Raw genomic sequence first — 19,221 nt, 5'->3', positions numbered from 1 at the left:
GTGTCTTCTTAATTTGTTTTTCAATTTCCTACCATGAAATGGGATTCCCTTAATCCCTTTTAATGATATTTTCAAAATCTACGTATTTCTTGTACACATCCTTCCTTTATACTCTCAAGGAACTCACAGTTTATAGAGCATACTTTCTCATTTTAGAAAGCACATTATGTTTACCCCCAAAGGAGATGTTGACCAAGGTGCTCAGTGACCCTGCACATTTTCTTATAAATCCTATGTAGCCTCCCAGCTGTGGAATTAAGGCTGTCTGGTATATGGTTCCTAGGGTCACCCTGAGGACCCTTGGTGCAGACCAGAGCTGTGTTGACAACCTGCCAGTTCTCTGGCACACTTAGGCTCATTTAAACAGGTACATTTTGTTCAAGGAGGCAATATGACTCTTGACTTCTTTCATATCCCATAGGTAGATACCATCTGGATCAAGGGATTCTTTTTTTTTGAGACGGAGTTTCGCTCTCGTTTACCCAGGCTGGAGTGCAATGGCGCAATCTCGGCTCACCACAACATCCGCTTCCTGGGTTCAGGCAATTCCCCTGCCTCAGCCTCCTGAGTAGCTGGGATTACAGGCACACGCCACCATGCCCAGCTAATTTTTTGTATTTTTAGTAGAGACAGGGTTTCACCATGTTGACCAGGATGGTTTTGATCTCTTGACTTTGTGATCCACCCGCCTGGGATTCTTTTATATTCAGGACCAGTAATTCATAGGGCATTCTGTTACCTTATCCAAGTTTAATTTAGTTCCTCTGTTTCAAAAGACTGCAAAGTTCCCATCAAATGTTTTCTTAATGAAGCTAGGAGTCGGTTGGGCCTCTGTTTGTCCTTTTCACCCATGAACACTTATTTTGCACTCTATTGAATGGTCATGATGATTCCCCAGCCAGCTTTGTGCTTTTCACGTATTTTGAAAGCATGTTTAATGATTGTTTCCCCTGAAACTATCCAAAGTTACCCTGCTCTTCAATTCCAACACAAGTCCTTTTCCTCAGCCTGTCTTTATCTGCTCCTGCATTCCCATCATGCTTCTAGTGTGTGCCACATAATTTATCCTCGGTAGTATACGCTTCTCTCTTGTTTCTAATCTGGAGTTTTGTGTTATAGTTTTCAAACGGCTGATGTCTTCAAAAATGCAAAGAACATAGAGGGTATTCAAAATATGCTTCCTGATATGTAGCCTGCTTGATATTGGCTGCAGAGTCTATACAAAGCAATTCTGGATAGACCCGCTGTTAAGATTGAAATATGCTAATAGTATTATAACACCTAAATTAGATAAGATGAAGGTGGTATATATTAATAGTAATTATGCACTAATTATAATTTATAAGTGTAATAAATAAAATATAACAAATAAATACACATATACATTATACCTTAAACAGAATTTAAATTTGTTATTTCTATTATAATGACACTTGGAAAAGTAAGTAGATTATAATTAAGAAACAACATTTACAACATTCCATTGTAATTGCTAGTTTCTCTAGATAAAAGTAGGTTTTACAATGAATAAGAGTATGCAGTGATGCCTTCAATCAAATTATTAACTAAATAGTCAGTAGGCCATAATCTAAAATATATAAAGAAAAGCATAATACAATATGATCTTTACCTGAAGTCATATGCAGAATAACCTTTGATTGAAAATCCAGAATGTGAACCAGAAAAGTAATGGCACAGACCATTTTGTGCTTTAAAAGGATATTCTGAATCCTTCACCAGTTTTACTTGCATCTAAAAAAAAAAAATCACCAAAAATGTTTACTGTCAATTGTTTTATAAATCAAATAGAACTTACTTCACTGTGTCAAAACAGGTCAATTTCACACACCTTCATCATGTGTATATACTTTGCATTCTTTTCTTTTTCTGTTTCTATTTGTTTTTTCTTTCGAGACAGAGTCTTGTTCTGTTACTAAGGCTGGAGTGCAATGGCTGTATCTTGGTTCACTGCAATCTCCACCTCCTGGGCTCCAGTGATCTTCCCATCTCCATCTCCCCAGTATCTGTGATTACAGGTATGTGCCACCATGCCAGACTGATTTTTAGTATTTTTTGTAAAGACGGTGGTCTCACTATGTTGCCCGGGGGGCCTTAAACTCCTGGACTCAAGAAATCTACCTGTCTCGGCCTCCCAAAATACTGGGATTACAGGCGTTAGGCATTGTGCCCAAGACTATACTTTGGATTTTTAATATTATAAACTAAATCTTTAGGTGCTTGTTCTGGATATCCTAGACATTTAGATTCAATATCTTTCCTTTTCCCCTACTTCTCTTTATCTTATAGCATCCTTTTGTAGACACCCGCCCCCATGGATCTGATATCAGTCCTATCATCGTTCTCCTGATGATGAAATAGGGCAGCTCACTTTCCTCCCAGGGATTCTGCTTCTGTCAACCAGACCCCATCCAGTGGTTTATACACAGGCAATGGTCGAGCTAAGCATTGTTTCTATCACTTCACTTTCATGCCATTCATATAGCATGTGTCAAATACTTTATAGTTGTCTGTACAGAATCCTCCATTTTTGAATTCTAGGCTAATAAAAGGGAGGAGACTCACAATCCATTGTTGTCTATAGTGTGTAGCTCCTGGAATATGTAACTAAAAATGCAATCAATGGATAATGGAAGAGATTCAGGTTTGGGAAACTCTGGCTTGATGACATTTTACAGAATCTAATAGCACCCTCACTGGCAAATTTCATGCAGTTGATTTTGGATCTGGGACACTGTCAGGGTAAGTCCTAGGAACACTGAGGGACACCGTGGTATATTGAGCAAAGCCCTACTGTAGGAGGCTGGGGAATGAAGGTGCAACTGACTTGGAAACCTGATCTCACCTCCCTGGCCTCATTTCTTCATCTATAAAGAGAGCTACAGGCTGGGTATGGTGTAATCCACAGCACTTTGGGAGGGTGAGGTAGGCAGATCACAAGGTCAGGAGTTCAGGAGCAGCCTGGTCAATATGGTGAAACCCCATCTGTACTAAATACATACATATATATATATATATATATATATATATGTACTAGCTGGGTGTGAAGCAGGAGAATCACTTGAACCTAGGAGGTGGAGGTTACAGTGAGCCGAGATAGCACCACTGTACTCCAGCCTGGGCGACAGAGTGAGACTCCATCTCAAAAAATAAAAAAAGCTGCAAAATTGGTTTCTAATGCCCCTTTTAACCTTAACATTCAGAAATTCTATGAAAATAAAAAAAATCATATATTTTCATATTTCTGAGGCATTATGAGATATTCAGATATGCAAAAGAGCATTTACATATTTTAAAAGTTAAGAAACAAATATAAATATTTCTCTGGAGACAGACTTCAGATTTCTCCCCTTTTGGTTCCTTGACAACCGATTCATCTGGAAGTGATTCATTTTTAAATATTCTGATTACTTCAAGCTTTGATCATCTACATTTCTGATGTGGAAACATTATTTAATATATGTGAGCAAATTGTTACACAGTAAACAAGCAAAAAAGGAAAAACAGAGTTTAAAAGGCTGAGAGACTAGTCACCTTGTTTAACCAGTTCAAAGCATTGAGAGTAGAGCCTCCATTGCAGCCATAGTTATTATACGAACAGTCAATGACCTGCTGTACACTTAGGTCTTCCAGCGGCTTTCCTTTTATCGCACATGCAGATTCCACTGCCCCCACCACGCTGAAGGCCCAGCATCCTCCACACTGTTTAAAAATAGAACAAGGAAGGGGTAGTATATACAGGGTTTAAATCAACTTACCAACGTATCTCAACATAACAAGTTATCAAATCAACTAAGATTTCCAGAATCTGGAAACCTACAAAATATATATGCCTATCCTCCAGATTTTTAAAGCAAAAAAAAAGAAAACCAAAAGTCTCTTCTGAGCATCATTTAATTAATTATTAGTCCATATTGTTAGCATTATTACTATTCTAAATTTGGCAATGCAAGATACAAGTGCGTATTCAGAGACTGAGGAAATACTTGGACTAACTGATGCTCTTTTAAAAGACGATTCAGTTCGGTGAATATGTGACTTCTCCTTGTAAGGGGTTTTTCTGCTGGAGAGCATGTGCTGACTCCCACCCCATCCTTCAATCCCCTTTGCTTTTTTTTTGAGATGGAGTTTCGCTCTTGTTACCCAGGCTGGAGTGCAATGGCGCGATCTCGGCTCACTGCAACCTCTGCCTCCTGGGTTCAAGCAATTCTCCTGCCTCAGCCTCCTGAGTAGCTGGGATTACAGGCACGCGCCACCATGCCCAGATAATTTTTTGTATTTTTAGTAGAGACGGGGTTTCACCATGTTGACCAGGATGGTCTCAATCTCTTGACCTTGTGATCCACCCACCTCGGCCTCCCAAAGTGCTGGGATTACAGGCGTGAGCCACCATGCCCGGCCCCCTTTGCTTTTCTTAAGACACTCTGCTTCAATGGTCATATATTACTTCCAGCCTAAGGGTGGGGAGGGGAAACATGTAATTTGTGCTCATTATTTGATGGAGATAAGAGATTAATGAATTACTTTTTAGGCTATAAAGATGCCACATGTACCTATTAAGTATGCTTATAGTAGCTGCACATGAAATGTCCTAAGGACATAAACCCGTATTAGTCGTGACTCCAGTATTGGCTGCCAATCATGCTGACCGTGGATCTATGAACTTGCTTTTACTTGACAAACTAGAACAAAAGAATAAAAGGACTAGTCCTGAAAGAAAGAGAAGAGACAGAGGAAATGAAATTAGGGATCACAAGATCACATAAAAAAAAGAAGGATCCACAGAAAAGGCAGAGGACGGGAGGATTTGAGATTGGATGAAACTGACTTAACCAGAGGGCCATGTGTGGCAGAGTTAGACCAAAAAAGGAATAAGGACAACTGGGTATCTTTGCAGAGCTAAGTTTTGGGCAACTTAATGGCTTTAAGTACTCTTTTAAAGGTCTATCTATATCCCTAGTGCCTATGGCGTAATAAAAACACTCACTAAGAGTTTTACTAATACCCTACTATAGCAGGGTCTCCAAACTGAATACAGGTGGCTGACACCACCCCTATAGCCAGCTTTAGTCAAGCCACAAGGGCAGTTTCTGCATAAAAAAAAAACAACAAAACTCTCATATATTCCTTTAGTTAAAGATGCCTAATTAAAATTCCCTTTTTAGTCGGGGGGGTGGGCCTAGGAGAGGGATAGCAGGAGGATTGGGGAGGGATAACGTTATGAGAATACCTAATGTAGATGACAGGGGGATGGATGCGGCAAACCACTGTGGGACGTGTGTAACCATATAACAAACCTGCACATTCTGTGCATGTACCCCGGAACTTAAAGAATAATAATAATAATAATAAAAATATATAATATATATATTTTTAAAAGTCCCCTCTTTAATACACGGTGGATAATTTTTGGCAGGATTGGATTTGTGGCTAATTCACATTATTATAAATTCAGTAATAAATCAATGATTTGGTGGTAAAACTTAATGCACAAAAATAAATACAGAATCTGAGAAGCAAAAATCATTCTAACTAGCCATTGACTAAGAAACTTCCAGGACCAAAACACTTTGCACACAAGGGAAGGCTGAATGACCTGTTGAGATTTCCACTGCAGACAAATTGAGACTAGCCAACTCTGGTTAGGAGTTTGATTTTCTCTAGTCGGCAGGCATTCCCTATGCTGACACTGGAGGGTGCAGACAGGTAGGGGGTGTCAGCACAGCATGCACACACCCCTCAAACATCTGCCAGCTAGGTGGATTCACTACATGCATTTTAGGCCATACGCCTCCACACCTGTTCTTACCACTGTCCTTTCTATTCTAAAGATCCCTCCTTTGATCACTCCAAAATCACTCACAAGCTGCAGTCCTTCCAACTTCCATGTCCTCAGCACATTTTGAGCCCTTTTTCAAAGTAAATTGCTATATTTATTGCAGTACTTACATATTTCTTAATCAGTATACACGTGTAAAACTGTTCTACTGTCTTTATTAGTTTTCTGTCTTTTAAAAAGTATGTCATTGACTAAGTTCCTAGATAACGTGACCTAAACTTATTTCTCCCATAATCCCTGTCATGTTACTGCTCAATTCTGCATAGGCAGTGATTTTCTGGAATGAATGTGTCACGTTATAGCTGAATTGACTACTGACTATAGTTTTAAGGCCTACAGATTAAAAGATATACCATCCTGTGAAGTTGGGGCAGGTTTTCTGACAGAGCTTGCAAGATCAGACTTGAGAACCCAGAAGATCTGGCCACACTGTTGGTAAATTTATCCATTTTAGTTTTACTTTTTCACTTTTTTTCCTTGAACCATTTAAGCCTTTAGTGCTCATGTTTCCCTTCTTCAGCCTTCTATCTGCTACTGTACAGAGAGCTTGGCATCTGTGATTCAGCTACTGGGAAGTATCCCTGAGTGAGTGTGTTGGTGGCAATGGCAGTTAGTAAGAGAATACAGCAAGGAAGGTTTATCTTCAGGAATAAAAGTCAGGGCTTTGACATTTGCCTCCCATTCCTCCAGAGATTCTCCTTTCATTGTCATTTTTGGATGACCAAGGTGTGATTTTTCTGGAGAAATTATGGGTTCCATTACAAGTTTGATCTCAGAGGTGCCTTTCAATGCTTAGATGACTTAAAAAGAAAAGGGATTAAACTTACCATCTGCTGGTTTCTCACTTGTGTCACAACATGCTTGTCCCTCCAGTCAAATCTTAATGGCAAAGACACATTGGGGATGGACATATGTACTTCTGCTGAGTATCTGGGATACTTGGAAGGTTTGCTTCTTAAATAAATGGCTGAGTAGAAACATAAAATGAAAAGACAACCATTATTATATTATGGGGAGGGGGACTCTTGGGATTCCTCGGGAGAAACTTTTTGAGAGGAAATGGTAGCCTACTAGACCTGCCGTTTTAGATTTGCCTTTGTGCTTTTGTATAACATAAAATGCATTCATTGATGACTACAAAAGAGAATTCCTACAATAAGGCTGGAGCTGATACATAAAATGACTTGTTTGATAGAACCAGGTCATTAATAAAAATGAGTATAAATGATGTCATTGGTTCTATTATAACCCATGGAACCATGTGTGTCCTGAACAGAAACAGCACTAGAAAACTGCAGAAGTGATTAGACAGTTGTCCTTTATAGCTAAATGGAAATGTTCACGATTATAATATGTTTCTTAAGCAATAATTAGAAGAGAGTGTCCGTGAATTTATTTTTTTATGTGAGCACATAGTACATGCCTGACACGTAGTAGGTAAATAGTTCATAAATGTTAACTATTACTCAATTTATTAGATTTATAATTAAATATTTATCAAAAGTTAAACAAGCAAGTCAAAATCAGGAAATCACCCAATAGCACCATTGGACCATACCTTTAAACTCTTCAGGAAACAAATAAGAAAACTGATTTATTCCATAGAAGGCGGTCGAGTTTTCACTGGGAAATAAAGAATTCAAGTATCGATGTCTATTAAGACTTTCCTAAAAGAAAAACAAAAACTATTTCATATCTACTATATCTGTTTTCCAAAGTAAACTGTGTATAACTAACGTGGAGACATTTTTCAATTATAAACTGAAAGCTTGATTTTCTTCAGACTTCAATGTAAAGTTGTATAAGATATCCACAGGAGATTCATAAACATTTTCTGTTAGAACTGTTACCTAATTTCAGACAGATTTTGAGGCTGAGAAAAGTGTAGTTTATTCGTTTATAATTCCCCATCACCAGGCTTGTTGCTGGCATTGTATATAAAGCTGTTAAAGAACTGACATAGTTGGAAAAGGGTAATATACTGCAAATAAACACGAGGTACTAGATTCACTCGTGGTTAAACAATTATGAAGACGGAATATGTCTTCTTCACCTTTGTGTTTCCAGGAACTAAGTAATGAAACGTGAAAAACAGACTGAGTAAATAAATTAATAAATCAATCTGATTCTATTAAAGCTTTAGAGATATCTCTATCTCATGTACGATGCAAAGCTCTGTGACAGATGCAATTCTGGCAACGTTCTAAGACAGCCTGGTTTCTCTATCTGGAAGGAAAATGTGACCATTATTTATTGATTTCTCAACTTAGAATTTTGTGATAATTTATCTTAAGCTTATCTTGTATATGAGCATGCTTCAATTTCCTGATACCAACCAATTACGCAGAATAAATAAAATTTCAGGGGGCTATCATTTGGTACATTTCCAACCCTAATGCTTCTACATATTTGCTTATGTACTTACGTGTTTATTGTGTGTCTGTCTTAAAAACCTATAAGCAAAATGGCAACTGGCTTACAGGTCTTATTCATTACCATGATGCCCTCACTGAGCATATGCCTGGCACACAACAGATCCTCAATAAGTATTCGTTGTTGAATAAATAGATAGGTGACATTTTTCATGTCATGCCCTTAATAACTTTAAGCTGTTTATTTTTAAGTAAATTATTGCTGGAAGTTACCATAATCTTATTTTTATTTCCCTTTTGCGCATACCTAGGAACACTGCTAACCAACAAATTAATAAAGTTTCTGAGGTAGTCAAAAATAATCCTGATGAAGCAGGGCTTTCAGTATGACCTGGATATATAAACATAAAAACAGAACTAGAATACAAGGTAATTCTTTCTACGGCAAATGACAAATGTAAGCCAGAGACTATTAACTGCTAAGGAATGCAGTGGATTCATTCAATCAGTAAGTACTGCCTGGCCATCTTCATGAGCTGGAGTAGTCAGGAAGGCACTGAGAATGTAGGATGTTAAGAACGCACAGGAGAGAATACGGCAGCTGTAAGAATGTGCCTCCAGCCTTCTTTCTATAGGGAGCTTAGTTGCTGCTAGTTGAATCTCCATGATCACACCAAGGGAAGCCACAGTTCCTGCGGGCTGCACCTAGCTCATGACTGATCGCTAAGACTCGCTACTTGGGGCACAAATGGGTCTCTTCTGCCAGTTGGTTTTTGATTAATAACTCCCTGATGACTTTGCTAAACCTTCAAACTTTTCAAACTTTCCTTAGACTGTGAGACTTCCCCAACCTTCTTTTCCTTTTTCCTTCTTTCTGGGTCAGAGTTACACTGCAATCAGACAGCTCTACCTGGCCCTCTTTCTGTTCGCTCAAAGGAATTGCTCCTGATTGGCTAAAAAAAAAAAAAGAACAAGAAGTCATGAATGACCAATTTACCAATATTAGGAATGAAAGAAGAGTCATGATTACAGATGCTTCAGGGATTAGAAGAATAATATTTTGACAACTTTATGACAATAACTTGGCAAACTGTACAAAATGGACAAACTTTTGGAAAGGCACAGATTGCCAAAGCTGGAAGAAGAAACAGAAAACCTGAGCAGCCTTTTATCAACTAAAAGCATTAAATTTGTAAGTGAAAACTGATTCACAAAGAAAACTTCAGATTGCTTTTTGGTAAACTTTATACAATGAAGAATGAAGTAATATCAATATCATCCTTTGAGAAAATCAAGAATAGAACACACTGCAACTTCAATAAGACCAGTGTTATCCTGATTCTAAACCAGAAATATATATCTAAATAAAATAGAGCTACATACAGATATCCCTCATAAATACGCTGAAGACGCAAAATCCTTAACAAAATAGCAAATCAAATCTAACAATATATGTAAAGCACAATACATTGTGACCAAGTAAAGTTTATTCAGAAATGCTAGGTTGGTTTATATTTTCAAAATCAGTCATCATTTTTATACATCATATGAACAGAACAAAACAGGAATATACCACACACACACGCACATACACATATGCACAAGCAAACACACACACGCACATACACACACGTACAAGAGGTATAAACTGTTATACCCTTTCAAGATTTTTAAAACGACAAAATTGTTTAACTAAGAAAATCTAATTCTAGGAATGTATTTTAGACTCATGCATGTAGGCAATTCTATAGCCCTAAGCATTGTGTGTTATGTGTGGGTTCTACACATGTGTGTCTGGGAGGGGAGGCAGCAGTTGAGACACACATTCTATTTAGTTGGAGAGCTAATGCAAATTAATTCTCATAGATCGTTTGTGACATCTATGAGAAAAACCGCATGTCTCAGGCATCTTGACCCTCTTAACCTTTCCAGCTGTGAGTAACAATAATCTTAGACGATGTTCTAGTTAGAGTGAGTTAAGAGGAAAGATGTCATGTTCAAAACAATCTAACAGTAGAAACCCATGGAGAACAGCCTGAGGAGTTCTCAGATATTTACTTAATCTAATTCCATGAGAACTCAAGTTGGCAAATGCCAGATGAAACAAACTTGTACGTCATTGTCAGGGAGTTCCCATGTCCTTCTCTTAATTTTTGTGTTGCCTTATGAGTGTCATTTCAGCATCCAGAGTTTAGGTGTTCTGGTTGTGAAGTAGTTATAAAAACACCAGTTTAATAATGAAAAAAAAATGAATGTATTATTTATTTATTTGAAATATTTATGTCCCTAATTTTCAATGATGATTCCAGTAACAGTTACTTGGTTTTGGTCTTGTGCCATGTGTTTGAAAAGACAAATATCTCCACATATATTTTCTATTTGTTACCACTTGATATACTGTTGTTTGATTTATGTCAGCAGCACCAGTATCCACCGGGCTTTTGAAAATGTTGCTTTCTTCCACTTGTTCAACCAGGAGCCAACTTGGAAGAGAATTCCATCTGCTATTCTGGTGCAATGACTCCTGTCATTTCACAGCTCTCCATATGTCATGTCGGGGCCACTCAATCTTTTTTTTAATTGCATTTTAGGTTTTGGGGTACACGTGAAGGACATGCAAGACTGTTGCATAGGCACATACATGGCAGTGTGATTTGCTGCCTTCCTCCCCATCACCTGTATCTGGCATTTCCCCCCACGCTATCTCTCCCCAACTCCCCACTCCCTGCTGCCCCTCTCCTATTTCCCCCCAACAGACCCCAGTGTGTGATTCTCCCCTCCCTGTGTCCATGTGTTCTCACTGTTCAACACCCACCTATGAGTGAGAACATACAGATTGTTGACTTTTTTCCAAGAGCAAAATACTCTAAACCACTAAGTGCTCTGCTTTGTCCTCTCCATACCACTAATACCTACCCACTTGCTTTGATTTTGCAAAACCATTAATAACCTTAAAAGTACTTCCCAGGAGGCTTCTGAACACAGGATAATTATTTTACCCATGCACACACACACAAACATCTACACACACTAAACAGATGAATTTCTCTAATCTCTTTTTAACTTTGCAACAATCTAAAATGTCTTACCATTGCTGTGCAATTTTTGGCTATATTCTCAACCTCTCTGAGCTTTATTTCCATCAACAAGTAGAGTAATACTTATCTGGCAGAATGTAAGGATTAAATAAAATAATAACTGGAAAATACATATTACAAGGACTGGCAAAATAAATGCTCAGTTAAAACACTCTCATCCTATAGCTTCCTTTCCCTTTAAACATAGAATATTTGGATTATAGAAATGGCATTCAAAGATCATACTTTCAGATTCAGTTGGAGCAAGTATTTTTCGTGTCATTAGAAATGAGTTTCAATTGTCCATTGAAAACAATCAGTGGCTTTCATGGTAAAATAATACTGTCAGTATATCCAAGAATATTTGTTCTCTTATCTATTCTCTTATTTGCTATATATTTATCAAGTTCACCTAACATGGGTTTCTCTTCATTTAAAATTTATAAAGCCCTGTATTTCATTTCTTGAATTATCAATTCTTAAAGTGACTTTTCTGGTGTCCCTTGATTCTGGCTGTTAAAGACTTCTAGGAGAATCACAAACTGGGAGTCTGTATGGGGCCCTTGCTGCTCATTACATCAACGACCTCTGGTAGGTAAAGGATCAGTGAGCATATGTTCTTACCAGAGGGCAACAGGGGACATGACAGTGAGCAAATTTAGAGTAGCCATCTCTAGGGCCATATAAAATATTAAAGAAAAAGCTGAACTTTAACTTCATTTATGAGAGGAAAGATGTGAAGTTTTGATGAACATATAGGAAACTTCTAATTAATACTTTTGAAAAGTGCAGAAGTTTAAAAATTGGATCTTACATGGGAAAAATTAGAGCTGAAAATCAGAACATCCTTTGAACAGATTTGGTGAAAAATAACTACCTTCACCTATTTTTTTTTTTTTTTTAAACAGAGTCGCCTTCTGTGGCCAGACTGGAGTGCAGTGGCATGATCTCGGCTCACCACAACCTCTGCCTTCTGGGTTCAAGTGATTCTCCTGCCTCAGCCTCCCAAGTAGCTGGGACTACAGGTGTGCACCACCACATCCAGCTAATTTTTGTATTTTTAGTAGAGATGGGGTTTCACCATGTTGGCCAGGATGGTCTTGATCTCTTGACCTCATGATCCACCTGCCTTAGCCTCCCAAAGTGCTGGGATTACAGGCATTAGCCACCGTGCCCGGCCCACCTATTTTTTTTTTTTTTTTGAGTTAAATGTGTTTAATTGAATGAGTTACAAAGGGAGATGCCAGATTCCTGCACAGAAGGGTAACTCAGAACCTAAGAGCTTGAGGAAGTTATCCTGATTTTAAAACTAGGAAAAACATGTCCCCTGGGCATTAGTAGATCTTGTGCACCCTAAATCTCTCTTTATTATAGGTATAATCTCTCAACATTATACCTAGGACCCTGTCCCTGTGAGACTCTGTCCCTACTTATTGTGACTTCTAGCAGCCATCCTTCTAAGAGGTAGAATCTCTTAAAGCTGCCTTAGTGTGTGTGTGCACACGTGTGCTGGAGGTTGATCACATATTTGAACTGTGACTCAAATGTAACATGTTTCTAAGCCGTGTCTTCCATGTTCTAATTTCCTGCCTGTTGGCCTAGTCAGGATACTTCATAACTACTCTAAAGGAAGTTGATAAGAACTGCAGAGAAGTCATGAAACATCCTAGGAAGGCCGAACAAGAAACAGGATGGTTTCAGTCTAATCATAAAACAAGGTAACTCTATTTGACAAGAGACTTGACCCAGTTTCATGAGGAGATTAGGCTGCAGTCTTATAATTCCTCAGAAATCAACTTTTTTCTTAGCCCGTCCAGCTATCTCCGGCATCTTTACCCTCTTACCTTTCCAGCTGCAGTCTTAAGACAATGCTCTCGTTAGGGTAAGTTAAGAGGAAATGGTCCTGCTCAAAATGATCTAAGTGTAGAAACCCATGGAGGGCAGCTTGAGGGGTTCTCAGGTATTTCCTTAATCTAACTCCTTGAGGAGAAAAATCTGTGAGCTTTCTCACCGACTGCCACTGATTAAGAATAAATGAAATAATGTATTTTATTCTTTCATGTACTCACCTCTTTCTAAAGCAGTAAGCAAATCCTTTAAGAGCAAACTGTTGAGTTTTCGCTTCTCTACAAAGAAAGTTCTTAGCCATTGAGTACCCTAAATACAAAGGTTTGAAGGGGTTGTTAAATTGAATGCAAGTATTCATTCTAAGTGCTTTATATGAATTAACTTAGGCCTGTATAAAGGTAATTGCTAACATTACACCCTCTTCACAGATGAATAAAATTGAGAAACAGATACATGATTTGCTGAAGGTCACACAACTAGTATTTGGCGGAGGGGTATAGTTATTTAGCCTGTAAGAAATCCACAGAAGGGATACAAACTTTAAGGGATTTCACATCTGTTTTAGCAGCTGAAAAGCCAGTGAACATTTATTTTCTTCCCCATTGATATCTAAGTTTCCTTCCACTAATGATGATTTATTTGTACGTATCAATACATGCAATGATGTGTGTATTCCCTTACAATGAGTCCCATGTATCCATGGGATAAGTTTTATATCGAAATTACGAGAGAAGCCTAAGGTACTTTGTAAGATCACTTTCTCTTCAGCACTTTAAACTAATTGATTGTCTTGCAGTTCCATTACTCAGACTTCTAACAACTTTCATTTGCAGATTTTGAAGTTTCATAGGATAAATCATAAATTGTACACATAGATTTAAAATGTTCTCCTTGGGAGTGCTTTCATTTCTGGAAATTGCAGTGAACCTGAGGATGAGCAAAAATGATAAAATATTTCTATAACCGTATTAGAGCATTGCTGAGAATTTCTTGCAAGACTTGGGAGCTGTAAACATTAGATTAGTGATTCAACTGAGGATAATTTTGTCTGTCATTTGTCACACTGGGGATTGTCATACTGGTGGGATGCCACTGGCATCTAGTGCATAGAGCCCATGCATGCCCTTCAATGAAGAGGAAGGCCCCCTCACAAACAAATCACTATCCATTCTCAAACATCAACAGTGCCACTGTTAAGAAGCCCTGGATTAGAACAGTAACAGCTTTTTATAGGATACACTTTTATAAATTCCTACTTTTGAAAAGTTTCTTAGACAAAATATTTTATATACAGTGTACTGAAATCTGTGTAAACATAATGCAGATAAATGTTTACTATGTATGATAAGAAATGTGGAGTATGTGTGTGAGCATGTACACAAAAAGATTAAATTAAAAATACATTCCTTTGTGAATGTCTACTTGGGAGAATCTGTTTCTCTAGTGTGTAAGTCTTTACATTCTTCTTTTTGTTTACAGGAAAATGGATAATAATACAATCTTTAAACATAAGAATATTCATTTTTTGAGTAAATGTCTTAGAGCACAGCACTTTTCTTATTCTCCACTGTATCCCTCAGAAAACCCAGACCAGTTCCTTAGACACAGTAGAAATTAAATAAAGTATTGTATGAATGTATGGGAAGATGAATGAATGAATGACTGAATAAATTATGATCTATGATTTTAAGTTTATATTTCCATTTAGTCAATGCATGCTTTAAGTCAGAATCAACAGAAAAAGTCTGCTGAATGACATTATCTAACATCAAATTCATGTCTTTATTTTTATACAAGGTAGAAGAGGTGTACCAAACCACTGGGCTATGGACCAGTACTGGTCTGTGGCCTGTTAAGGACCAGGCTGCAGAGCAAGTGGTGAGGGGCCGTAAGCGAGCATTATCACCTGAGCACCACCTGCTATCAGATCAGTAGCAGCATTAGATTATCATAGGAGCACACACCCTACTGTGAACTGTGCATGAGAGGGTTCTAGGTTGCACAGTCCTTATGTGAATCTAATGCTTGATGATCTGGGATGGAACAGCTTCATCCTGAAATCATCTGCATCCTCCCTACCCCACCCCACATCTCAGTCTGTGGAAAAATTGTCTTCCATGAAACCAATCCCAGGTACAAAAAAGTCTGGGGACCACTGAGGTTTAAAATAGGTTTTAGGCTGAGTGTGGTGGCTCATGCCTGAAATCCCAGCACTTTGGGAGGCCGAAGCAGGCAGATCATGAGACTGAGACCATCCTGGCCAACATGGTGAAACTGACTCTACTAAAAATACAAAACTTAGCAGGGTGAGGTGGTGCACGCCTGTAGTCCCAGCTTCTCAGGAGGCTGAGGCAGGAGAATTGCTTGAACCCGGGAGGCAGAGGTTGCAGTGAGTTGATACTGCGCCACTGCACTCCAGCCTGGGCGATAGAGGGAGACTCTGTCAAGAAGCAAGCAAGCAAGAAGGAAGGAAGGAAGGAAGGAAGGAAGGAAGGAAGGAAGGAAGGAAGGAAGGAAGGAAGGAAAGAAAAGGGGAAGGGACGAGAAGGAAAAGGGGAAGAGGAGGGGGTTTTAAAGCTTTCTTGGAGAAAGTCTATTTGGAGGACCTAATTCCAGATTTCAAGGGGCTGATTATGGCAAGTATACATAAGTGGCCCATTAGTTAGGATCATTTGTTATAAAAATACTATAGTTATTTATTTGTACATAAATAAATATTTCTAAATACATAAATAATCTTATAATAATATAACCTGTGTTATTATGGCAACTGCTCTTAAGGTAAAGCTTCTGAAATTTTATGTAAAATCACATGTGCGGCCGAGTACGGTGGCTCATGCCTGTAATCCCAGCACTTTGGGAGGCCCAGATGGGAGGATCACAAGGTCAAGAGATCGAGACCTTCCTGGCCAACATGGTGAAATCCCATCTCTACTAAAAGTACAAAAATTAGCTGGGTGTGGTGGTGCATATCTGTAGTCCCAGCTCCTTGGGAGGGTGAGGCAGGAACATCGCTTGAACCCGGGAGGTGGAGGTTGCAGTGAGCCAAGATTGCGCCACTGCACTCCAGCCTAGTGACAAAACGAGCCTCCGAAAAAAAAATAAATCAATAAATCACATGTGCTTTGGCATAGGTATTATTCTAAAGTGACGGTATCAAACAACTTTTATTGGATCCAATATTGGTCCATGCCCAAAAGGATAAGAATACCAAATGTTCTGTGGTAAAATAATGAGCATCAGTAAAGAAGAAGCCATATCTAGGTTTTGGCACAAAGGAGAGTAGGCTGAATTCAATAGTTAAGAGCTTCCTGAGCACTGGAAGTTTCCAAAGGAGTGAAGGAGCAGACATAAGCCATCCCGTCAGATATCTTGTGAGACATCCCATAATAAACCATAGAGGAGTCTAGTTTTCACTGAACAATAATATAATAGTTTGTGGGAAAGTCATAGGGCTATCCTAACTTTCATTTAAGGTACATTCCGGGGGAGCATACAAAACTATCTAAGGCTAAGATTAAAACAAATTTGAAAAACCTTCGCCATTATCTAAACCCATGACCATGAAAGACATTACTAATTAATCAGGAACTTAACTGGATATTTAGCTGTAAACCCCTGAATCATCAATTCACCAATGAATTCACTTGATTTCAACAAGAAGTTTCATGGTTATCAAGGAGCCAAGGCCCTTTCCACCCTTCCCTGTGTCCAGCTCTTATCCCTAGTACAAACTGCAATCTCCAGCTAACTAATCTAACTATTGTCTAATGATCTGAGGTGGAAGAGTCCATTCCAAACCCATCCATCTCCCCACTCCTCCCGCACCCAATTGCCCATGGAAAAATCATCTTCCATGAAAGGGGTCCCTGGTGCCAAAAATATTGGGGACCACTAAGGTAGAAAATCGGTTTTAAAGCATTCTTGGATAACGTCCAGCTAAGCACCAAGAGGTGTTCAGTTTCCAGCAACTGTGCTTTGAAGCCTCAAACCTTTGTGGGTATCCACCTCATGAAGAAAACTCCTACTGGCAGCAATTGCTTTCACAACTTTTTAGGTCTTTCTTAACCCAAGGTTTTTGAAATGTACTAACAGTCTTCATAATTCTATCCTCCTCCACTTCCAATCTTCCACTGTTCAACCTGGATCTTTGTATTTCTCCTGAGAAAAGTTATATTTTCTAGATATTCATCTTCTGGATATGGCCTCTTCACAGGACCAATATGAGTCACTATATAAATTGTATATATATACACATACATATTTATAAATTATCTAAATAAACGTTAAAAATATATTTATAAGTCTGGCCCTTTGAGCTTTGTCCTGAAATAGGATTTTTTTTTTTTAGGGGCCTGACTGTGTTTATTTATTTAGCCAATGAATATGTTTCCAATAAAGGTGAGACTGACTTTTCCCCTAAGGGGTTTGGTTTACCAGAAAAATGAAACTAAGTTCAGGCGAGGGGTAGAGTACAGGCCAGAATTTTGTACTTCAAAGAGTGTAAGAGGACTTTCGGTTTTGAAAGCTAGAACTGAACTCCAGAATAATAAACTGGAGATAACTGTACACATCTCTGTTTGGACAAAACGCTGTTAGCAGACAGAATCAGGAAAAGCTGGCCTTCCTACACATTGGAGCTTTCCAGTAGAGAAAGGGGAAGAGAAAAGAGCATAGCTATAAAATCCTGTGAGAAATTCCAACAAACACCAGGGGAAAAGATACACTTCCTTGGGTAATATTACTGAACTCAGACTCACGTTTGATTCAGAATGAATGAATTTTCTTTTCTAATAAATTAAATCATGATCATGACATTTTTCATGAATTTAAAAAATGTGTTAAACAGTATCAGATATCTAGGACACAACGAGGCAAACACTAAATCTGCATTCCTTGCCGTTTCCTTGGTTTTGTGCTCAGCAAACTGGTCTCTTACAGAGCTTTCATGCTAGACTCAAATCTAAGCATTTATTATAAGGACTTTTTCATAATGCTATGAAAAGGAAATTAAATGTTTCTCTTTTCTCCAACTCAGTCTCCAAGGCAGGAAGAACTTTTAAGGCGACGCGTTAGTTTAAGGAGAATCATTAACCATCAGGATTCTGTAAGCGGGCTAAAGGCAGGCTCTTTGTCTCTAACTTCTGATCACTGGCGCCCTCCTCGGGAAGAAAAACGACAGGTTTCCTCCACCAACACGCTGCTCCCTGTTCCTGGTTCTCATAAATGTGAAAAAGAGCTTTGGAAGTTAGTGGCGACGATAGAGGGGATTGCTAAAAAAAGGGCCCTTCTTCCCATCAAAAACACTTTGGACGTATCTACTGATGTCTTTGGGTGCGTCCCCCAAATCCATAGCGACACATCTTTTCTGGAAAATCTAATCTTTTGGTTAGCAAAGGCATGGGGGAGCGACACAGTGGCACAAGGAGAGGGGAGACAGAAGCTGGCTTTTGCACCCGCAGCTCAGGGCCCCAGACGTATCTGGGGTGCCCACCAGCAGGGGCAGCTCTCCGGGCCCCTCTTCCGCAGCCCAGACCCGGGACAGGAAATGGGGGAGCGGGACAGACCCGGAAGGCGCGCGCTCGGTACCCGCAAGGCGGCGGCCTCTCGCTGGCGGCTCCGCGGCAAGGTCCGGGTGAAGGGGGCGTGGGAGTCCGCGTTGCCGCCGCCCCAGCACAGCAGCCCCAGCAGCCACGGCAACGCCCGCAGCTCCATCGCGGCGCCAGGCTCCTCCGCCACCCGGGCGGCCTGTTTTCTCTTTCGGTTCCTCGGCTCCTCCCCTCCCGGACTCGATGGGCGGAAGAAGCTGTCGCGTGGAGTGCAGGATGCGGGGATTGACCCCTGTGTTAGGTCCCAGGTGCTCTGTGCCTGAAAATCCGGTCAGCTGGAGACTATGAAACTTCTCTCTGGGGCTAGTGTTTTGGATTTTTTTTCCTTGTTTTTGGAAGAGTCAGGCACTTGCTTTCGAGGTTTCACCTCTCTCTGTCTATTAGAAAAAAGAACCCTGAGAGGCATTCTTTTTTTTGTGTGTGGTGAGATCAGGGCTCACTGCAGCCTCGACCTCCCA

At 39.4% G+C, this 19,221-nt stretch overlaps 1 protein-coding gene across 1 annotated transcript in view; it reads right to left on the bottom strand.

Moving 5' to 3' along the window:
• The window catches only part of CTSO (cathepsin O), a 31,120-nt gene extending 12,196 nt beyond the window's left edge, over positions 1 to 18,924 (bottom strand). Inside the window, exons 1-5 of the mRNA XM_008992551.4 lie at positions 18,744 to 18,924; positions 7,416 to 7,524; positions 6,685 to 6,824; positions 3,553 to 3,720; positions 1,631 to 1,752 (exon numbers count right to left, since the gene is read on the bottom strand). Of these exons, the coding sequence (XP_008990799.4) occupies positions 1,631 to 1,752; positions 3,553 to 3,720; positions 6,685 to 6,824; positions 7,416 to 7,524; positions 18,744 to 18,869 (665 nt within the window). The 5' untranslated portion in view covers positions 18,870 to 18,924. The remainder of the gene's footprint in view (positions 1 to 1,630; positions 1,753 to 3,552; positions 3,721 to 6,684; positions 6,825 to 7,415; positions 7,525 to 18,743) is intronic.
• Positions 18,925 to 19,221: the final 297 nt, after the last annotated feature.

Source organism: Callithrix jacchus, chromosome 3 (genome assembly GCF_049354715.1).
Source record: "Callithrix jacchus isolate 240 chromosome 3, calJac240_pri, whole genome shotgun sequence".
NCBI lineage: Eukaryota > Metazoa > Chordata > Mammalia > Primates > Cebidae > Callithrix > Callithrix jacchus.
This window is presented reverse-complemented; position numbering and strand designations above follow the sequence as displayed.